We start from the raw sequence: 8,780 nt of genomic DNA, 5'->3' as shown, positions 1-8,780 counted from the left end.
GGGTACTATACTACTTTTTGTTTGGTTTTGCTTATATCTTTAAGTTTTTTTGGTCACAAACCACTCAGGGGATGAGGGGTTCATGATTCCCCCCACCCTTCCTGGTTCGTGAATTTTCGGTCTTAACTAGGTTAAAAAACTATTCACGGCAATCCGGAAGGCTTCCGCGTTCCGAACTACCCTTCCGCCCCGGCAGTTTAGGCCTATTAAGGGCGTTAATGTGAGCATCCGCTCGGCGCGGAGTGCTCGTTAACGGTTCCGCCGGTCATGATGTTATGAAAGAATAACACCCAGGAGCGCCATAAAAACATACATGTAACATTCGCCCGGAAGATACATATCGACGGATAACAAAACTAAGTCTTAAGACGACTGGCTACCGTCTAAACAGAGCTTTGCATGTTTTTCACCGTCTCTACCAAGCCAGTACTTTTCGGTGGTCTTTCTTACATCGGGTCGACAAAAACGTTACTGCTCTCTGGCTTCGACCAGAACGCTCAAATTAACTGAATTACATGCAAAAATAGTGAGCTCATGGCTGGGTCTCAGTATCCCCAGACCACGAGGTCACTCCTAAAAACAGGGCTACTACTTATTATATTACTATTGTTTTTGTTCAGTAGATAAAAACCATCATCTCCATCGAAGATGGATCAACCCTTTCCCCCCACTCCTAGCTTCTCATCCTTATCAAAATGAATCCAGTTGTTAATTAAATTCAATTCAGGACATGACAAGAAGCTAAAAGTTTATATAAAAGGCTAAAAGTTCCAGTCCCGAAACCCTTCCGGATTCTTGAATCCAGTGAATCAAGCTCCTCAAGTTCAATTTCACGCCAATCCGGAAGGCTGGTTCTCACCCTTCACCGTTGTCGGCAACGGCCTTGCAACTATTGTAGCAGCACAATAGTTGCAACTTGGAACGTTCTCTGCTATTGTAGTTCGTTGTCGTTTTTCTTTAATCTCGATTTTCGTTCTGTTCGCAATCACAGATAAAGTTGTTATGGTTTTTCACTCGTTTTTTGTTAAAAATGGCCGTTTCAGCATTTCTCCGAAATGTGACGTCATCATTCGAAATTTTGAAAATTTAAAATACTAGAATATTCTAGCCCTCACCGTTTGGCTAATAACGTCGCTAATCCTTCGAAATCATCAACTCGGAAGGCTTACTGCTAAAAATTCGAAGTCTGCATAAATTGCATTTTGGCCATTCTGGTCGAATGTCACAAGACCCCAGCTGTCCACCTTTCCTCTGAGGGTTCACTCTGGTCCACTTCTTACTTGTGTTTGCTTTACTCGCAATCGCTCTGCATCCTGTTCAGGATAGGACAGCTCTACTCTCGTGTGATTTTTATATCTGGAAATTGCGAATAGCAATTTTCCGCTGCTTTTTTCGACTACTTTCCCGCGATTGTAATTCGGTTGTTCTGATCTTGCATTTCTGAGATTTTTAGTTGTCGCGAGAAAATTGAGTATGACAGGCTCAATTCGAATTTTTGAAAAATTTCATTTCACCCCAAAATTACCTTGTTCGTATTGCTCAAGGTCAAACTTCCAAATATGACCGACTGGTACACATTCAAGAAAGATTTCATTACGAAGCCAAATTTATTGCAGATGAAAAACTGTCCTTTTCAGACCCGGATTACATTAGTAAGTCATTGAACCTTAATATTGATACTGTAAATAGATAGTAGCTCTGATCATTTGCTCTCGAACAAATTTTAAAGTTTTTTGAATTTTGAAGGATAAATTGTCCAAAATGTACAATGAAAACAGGCATTTTCAGAGTAAAATTCTGAATTTTCGCTGAGTTTTGTGCACTAGTGTAAGTTTTGCACCGCAAGGTCTGTGGTTTGGACCGCAAATTTCATAGGAGAAGTTACCCAGACAAGCTGCACCCTGGATCTAGTCATTTTCCTTGCTCTTGGCCATCGCTACTCGCAGCCACTCTTGTCTACAATCCACAAGCTGAAAATTTTACTCGGTAATATGTATATATCTATTGCAATCAGTAATTGATCAAGAGTGTATTTTAGCACGACTTTCTCGGAGTTTCAATTCGGCTGTTGTGTTCTTTTTTCTTGTTCTTTTTTTTTACTATGAGAAATATTAAATTACAAAGAACAATGTTATATACGTTTATAAACTGTAGATAATATTTTACAAGTAGATAATATTTTATAAACTGTAGATAATATTTTTTTTACTGATTTTAGTTGTCGCGACAAAATCAGGCATGACTGGTTCGCTTCGAATTTGTAAAATAAAAATTCAAATTGAAAACTTTATTTTGACCGACTGGCACACAAAATTGTACCCGGTGCTCTATGTTTCTTCTGTATTAATTTTTGTTCGCTTAAGTTCTCCCTAGTGCAGATTTCTACGAAGTACTTGAAGAGATAGTGGACACCATTCAAAATTGTCATTAAGTTTCGGAACCTTGTCGCTTTATTCTCAGTATGCTGCGTGGTTAAATCTACTGACATATAGTGAATGCCATATTGTTGACAATTTCCTTTTCGATCAACGAATCTGAACGAAGTTAATTAAGCTAAAATGTTATTTTTTTTCTGGTCGTTTTTCTGCTTTTCATTGATTTTCACATGTAAAAACTATTTCCAAAAAACTAATGAACCCAAAATGCGATAGTTTTTACCGATTAGGTTGCTCCAGCTCACCTTAAATTGCTCAATTTGGCATTAACTTTAAATAATTTTTTTTAGATGTGAAATATGAAAAAATCAAAATGTTTCAAGTAAGCAATTCGTTGGATTTCATCACTTGTCCGTTTGTGCGCAAAGACGAAATTTGCAACCGAGCTCATTGCGTCTTCAGCCATCGGAAAACTGCCAACAGTTCAGATAAAACAAAGACTTCAGCAGCTTTCAAATCTCCATTAAGATCTGAGAAGAGTATTTCATCGAATATACGAAGAAACGATTTGGAATACGACCCTGTAGATAATTATGCTGTTAATGGTTTGAGCTCTGCAAAGACAGCTTCGACAAATTACTTGGCCAAGTGTCACAAAAAACCGTTGGTAATTGAACAACAGTCGGATTTTTTGCACAATAATGCAGGCAAAGAGAAGTTAGATTATTTGAACGGCAACGTAGATTCTAATAATGTTGCAAAGAAACCTGAAGGCAAGACAAAAACCTGTGGTAAGAAATCAAAGCTGAAAACGTCGACAGAAAATGTGCTCAAAAAGTCGTCTACAGAAAGTGCGAAAAACACGGCAACAAAAATGGTCAAACAGGTTCAAGTCAAGCGTAAATTGGTTTCTGAAGTCGATTTTCTTTCCATGGAGGAAGGGGGCTTGGACCTTCCGAAGAAGAAAAAACTTCCAGCTAATAAATCAGTAAATGGCAAACAGCAAGCAAAAAGTTCTGTAGAGCTTGAAAAAATTGACTTAACTGAAGATATTGAATCTCCAGAGGAGTTAGAAATATCAAATGTTGCGCATAATGACTCTCCAAAAGGTAATATTACAACTTCAACATGCAATCGAAGAGTGGAAATCCCATTTCCGCAAGTTGAAGTGCGAAAACAAAGTCCAGGAACTCCTTACGATCTCATGCAACAGAGGCTGCAATTATTAGGCCAACTAAAGGCTTCTTTAACTAAGCCGAACAAATCTTCAAACGGTGCTAAAATAAGTGTTCCATCTGCAGATATTATAACCAAGTCCTCGACTGTAGCTAGTGAAGTTTCAAAAGAATCAGCATTAGCTATTATTAACTCAGTACCGATATCGAAGTCAAGAGTGGCACATCAGCCGAAAGAAGAAATAGCCGATAATCGACAAGTACTACTTAATACTGGATGTACCAGTGGTCAATCGGCTGCAAAAGCGCCGACAATAGATCCCAAAACACATTCTTCTAAGATTCCATTGATAATACGTCAGCAGTATTTAAATAAATTCTTCGACCATTACCAAAGGTTGACCAGCGATTCTGATGCACATACGAAATCAGCGGAGGCAGAAAAATCTATTTATGATCGGACGAATTCTAAGACGGTTTACATGAGTTCATGTGTGAATGCTCTCAAAAGGCTGGCTAATATGTCATCAGCTGAATTTCTAGCGCAAAGCGAAAGTAGCAAATCATCAGCTATCGACAAACCAGCCTCGTCGTTGTCTTCAACGTCACTGTCGAAAACAAAATCACTATCACATAATCAAGTTCTATTTGGATCTAAATACTCTTTCGTCTCACAAAACACCAGAAATTCAGGTTCTTCGCAACGTAATTGCCTATCTGGAGAAGAATTTCACAAGCTTTGTGAGAAACTTTGTCTATCTAGCGATGAATTGAAAATTCATGGTTTTCCCGGTTTCGGAGAGTCTAAGAGAAAATGTTTTCTTGTAAATGACCTTGAGAAGGTAGGTGTGAATGATATTGAAGAGCGAATTTGTTCACGTTGCGGAAAAAGTTATTCAGTTTATGCAATAAGCGGATCTCCAGTTAGTGCCAACTGCGAGTCGGTTGAATGCGTGTACCATTGGGGTAAGCTCTGGTACCAAAGAACCTCGATGGACCAAAGATTCAATTGCTGCCAAGGAGACGTATCATCTATCGGTTGCTGCATTTCTAAGGGGCACGTGGTAGACAGAACTGTAGTTTTGAAGAAAGAGTTTATTCCAACGTCTGACAGAAAAAATGGCGAAACGGATAGCGATGGAATACACACTGAGCTCCATTCCACATTTGACAAGTCTGTAAGCCAGGAAGGAAGTTTCAGTAACAAATCGGTTTATGCTATCGACTGTGAAATGTGTTACACAACGATGGGCATTGAATTAACGAGAGTTAGTGTAGTTAACGACAAAAACGACGTTTGTTATGACAAGCTAGTGAAACCTAAATTCCCAGTTGTAGACTACAACACGCGGTTCAGTGGAATCACGGAAGCGATGCTTAAAAATGTGTCAACAACTCTTTCGATTGTGCAGAAAGATCTGCTTAAACTGTTCAGTGGTTCTACTATCTTAGTAGGCCACTCGCTAGAGAGCGACTTGTTTGCTCTGCAATTGATTCACGAGAAAGTAATTGATACTTCAGTTCTGTTTCCCCACAAAATGGGACTGCCTTACAAGCGGTCACTGAAGAACTTGGCTCTGGAATACGTGGGCAAAATAATCCAGGAAAGTGCGGATGGTCACGACAGCAATGAAGATGCTCAAACGTGCATATCGTTACTAAAATACAAGTTAAAAACGACGAGTGTTAGAACTTGAAATATGCAATATCTAAATTTGAACTGCTTTCGAAATCAACAAGTGATTTTTACAATTGGCTGCGAATATTTAAAAAAACAATGATGTTAAAACAATTTGATAACGAGAAGTGTACTTGTCATTGAAAGCAGTTCATTTAAATCTATCGTTACAGTAGCAAAGTTAGATAAACTAAATGAATAAATTAAATATATTCAATGTGAGAACACTTTTTCAAAGAAGCGAAGATCAAATGGAATGCAAAGTGTTTTGAATACACGAATGTTGAGGTGAGTTGAGATCGTTTATCAACTCAAGCAAATTCGAGCTTGAGAAATCTAGTGTCAGACGTATGATATCCTGCATACTTGCTCTGAAAATTCAAATAATTTCAATTTCTAGTCTGTTCTTTCAGGCTATAAAAACAATGGCTGACGCACACAGATGTCTTCCACGTTTTATTTGAAGCGCCTGCGATCATTGTTTTCCAACTAAAAGCTGCTTTCAATTTTAATGCCTATTTTTTTTGCTGAAGGTTCCTAAAATTAGTTTTAATTTTAATATACTTGATAATTTACGCCTTCATAGCAAAATTTAAAAAAAAATTTTGGCCCGGTTAAGTCCAAATAGTTTTATCTATCATTTGCCACAGTTTCAACCCTGTGCCTTAAAAAATTGCCTTGAAAACGTGAGTAAAAAGTAAGTTTATTTGTTCGTTGAAATCAAATAATTGCATTTTCTATGCCCCGCAACTGTACTCTTTGTGGAATATCTAGCTATGAATCTATTATTTCTCTCGTCTTTTGACGTTCGAGTTTTTTCATTTGTCTTATTGCTAGGAAAATTTCTTGATTTATTTTTTTCATAAGGAAATCTGATAGTTTTGTATCTCAGTTAATGAATGATCTGAATTTTCACTTTTTTAAGATGTGGTTTTATAAATAATTTATGTACGCTGTCTACATTATCTTGAAATTTTGCTTTCGATCGTTGAATCAAAATCTTTTAAAGCGTATTTACAAGTTTTTCTTTTGCGTTTGTTAACTTGCCTGTGTAACTCAAAAGTTTCAAAGCGTCGAGGCTGAATCTAACTTTCTTAAAAATAAAGTCAAAATTTTTACCTATATAACCTGTTACAAAAGTTTCTCAACATATTAGAAAAATGTCTATCTATACATGATGTTGAATTAATCTATTTTGTAAAAATATGAGCAAATTAACTCAAAATGATTTTAATTTTGGGTAATATATTGAATGAAAACTCCAAACCTGCCAGTATTAATCTGATTCGAAATTTATTTACATAGTTGTTTGATTTTTTTTCGAGAACTCCGTACTGAATGAATGTTATCAGAAGAGCGCCGCTTCATTGATGTTCAATCGTTTTAGTTTAGCATAAAAATCTTAAGCATAGAAATTCAGGATTTTGTAGCAAGATTATTTTCGGCTAGGCGGAGATTTAACCAAATTTGACGAAAGTGCCCAATCTAGAGTTGTGCTGTGTTGTAATAGTGGCACATAATTTTCTTGTGCCTCAAGAAACTTATGTTAAATTTTCTGTTTTTTTTACAGGTTTATTCCTGTGATTTGTAATTTTAGTAACGTTGATTTTGTATATTTTGCTGTTGTTTGTTTGGCATTAAAATTTTTGTTGTGTCTGAATGGTTTCAGCTTACATTCTTTCGGTTTAGTTACCTAATTTTGCGTCATTTCAAGTGGAACCCATTTCTTCATTCGAGACAATTTTTTAAAATATTTTGTAACTTTTTTTGACGCTCAGGAAAAACAATCAATGCGTGAACTTAATTGAAAGCACTTTCGATCAATACAGATCATCATCCGTCTAAAAAGATCAAACAGTTGATTGTACAAACCTCATGTACCTAGGGAAAGAACAAGACATGAGAAATGACATAGAAAACATGACAGATATAAATGAAACGAGGCGTGACAAATAAAATACAGAAGAATGAAAACAGGTTATCAAGTCATCAAAACCAGATGATACAATGAAAAGTTTACACCAGGATGGCGAGTTCGCGTGTGCGGTACTCCTCTTTATGATCAATGGCGGGTTTCCTGATGTTGATGTGTAAGGCCTCAAGAGTTATTAGTTTCACACTGTCACTTGATTTGTCAATAATTATAGCTGATATGTTGCTGCTGTTGCCAGTACATTTTTTTTGAATTTTACGCCAACTTTGTGGCTTCGTTTTTTGCTTGCTAGCTTGAAACGCTGTTTTTGAATGAAATCGCATATGTTGCGAAGCTGCAATTCGTCTCTGTAGATTTTGAATTTAAAAAATCATTTTTTTCTCAAATAAAACGTTTAATTTTATGGAAGGAATTTTGTTCATGCTAGCGATGATTGTGTTGTAAAATATGTGCCGGGTTTTCAAACTAACGAGCATGTTAGTTTTATTTTAAGATACTTAATCGCACATTTGTGTTTGTTTTCAGTCAAATTGTTTTGTTTGTATTTTGGCTTTGAATGAGGTGAGCTTGTAAAGCCTGTGCAGTTCATTTTGTGGTCATGGAGCGCTGAGGTTTGAGAAAATATGTTAAGGAATGTTTTTATCCTTTGGTTCTTTTGAATGGCGTAGTATGATTTGCTTTTTCTTGAATTTTAAAGTTAAAGATCGAATTGAGTTTCAATTTTATAGGTTTTGAATATTTTTTTTCATGAAAAGTATTAAAGTGGGTTCAGCTCAATTTTCATTTTGTTTTCGCGGTTTTTAACTCTTTTTAAGTTCACTTAATTTCCTTTTTTATAGGGAAGGCAAACTCTACTATCGAACAGAAAAATTGTGAAGGTCACGAAAAACGTTTTGGAAATGAACTTTTTTTTTTGTGAATTCCCAGCGGATTAAAAAATTTACCTTTTGATACAGTGTTTTTTCAAATTGGGTTTATTTATGTAAAAAATGGGCTTTTTTTCTTTTTCCTCCCACCGCACATAAGCATCAATTTTATGGTGAAACGAGGGGTTTTACAAGGTAAAGTATGAAGACCAAATATGTTTGTCATGGCCTAATTAGTCTGCATGCGAGCTTTTGTAACTATCGGACACAGCGAACAGACAGTTTACTAGTAAAATTTCGCAGGTGGGTTGGGGGAGGAAAAGGGCCAAAAAGTTTCAATAATAAGTCGATTTTTGAAATTCAAATAGCGTCAACCTGCTATATTTTTTCTTCGAAATTCGAAAGTTTTAATCATTTTTTTGTTTCATTTTTTTGTACTTTTCAACCTTTCGTTGGCTGTGTTTTCCTCTCCAGGCTGTTTCATTTTTTCTTTTAATTTTATAGCCCTTTTTTGTCAGTTTTGGTGAAGTGCTTCTGATTTGTTTATCAGGGTCAGTGGAAGCATTTATGATTTTCTCAGTTAGGAAGGCCGATTATCAAAAAGTTCGATTATCTGTTTGTATTAGTTCGACCAATTTTCCGAGCTCTGCCTCAACCACAATGAAAAAAATTGAAATATTGATAGGGGGTGGTAGTAAATAGCTTTTTTTTTCTCACCTGTATCGATATGTTTTCGGCTCTTATTCCAGATAT

At 36.2% G+C, this 8,780-nt stretch overlaps 1 protein-coding gene across 1 annotated transcript; it reads left to right on the top strand.

The window, feature by feature from the left end:
* Nucleotides 1-2,728: 2,728 nt before the first annotated feature.
* On the top strand, nt 2,729-5,305 carry LOC134853184 (RNA exonuclease 1 homolog). Its single transcript, XM_063869146.1, has one exon. It carries the CDS (start codon nt 2,749-2,751, stop codon nt 5,245-5,247), a length of 2,499 nt encoding a protein of 832 aa, XP_063725216.1. The 5' UTR covers nt 2,729-2,748; the 3' UTR covers nt 5,248-5,305.
* The last annotated feature ends 3,475 nt before the right edge of the window (nt 5,306-8,780 follow it).

The sequence above is a fragment of the Symsagittifera roscoffensis genome, chromosome 1 (assembly GCF_963678635.1).
Source record: "Symsagittifera roscoffensis chromosome 1, txSymRosc1.1, whole genome shotgun sequence".
Taxonomy (NCBI): Eukaryota; Metazoa; Xenacoelomorpha; order Acoela; family Convolutidae; genus Symsagittifera; species Symsagittifera roscoffensis.
The sequence above is the reverse complement of the archived record's forward strand: the minus strand, read 5'-3'. Positions and strand labels throughout refer to the sequence as shown.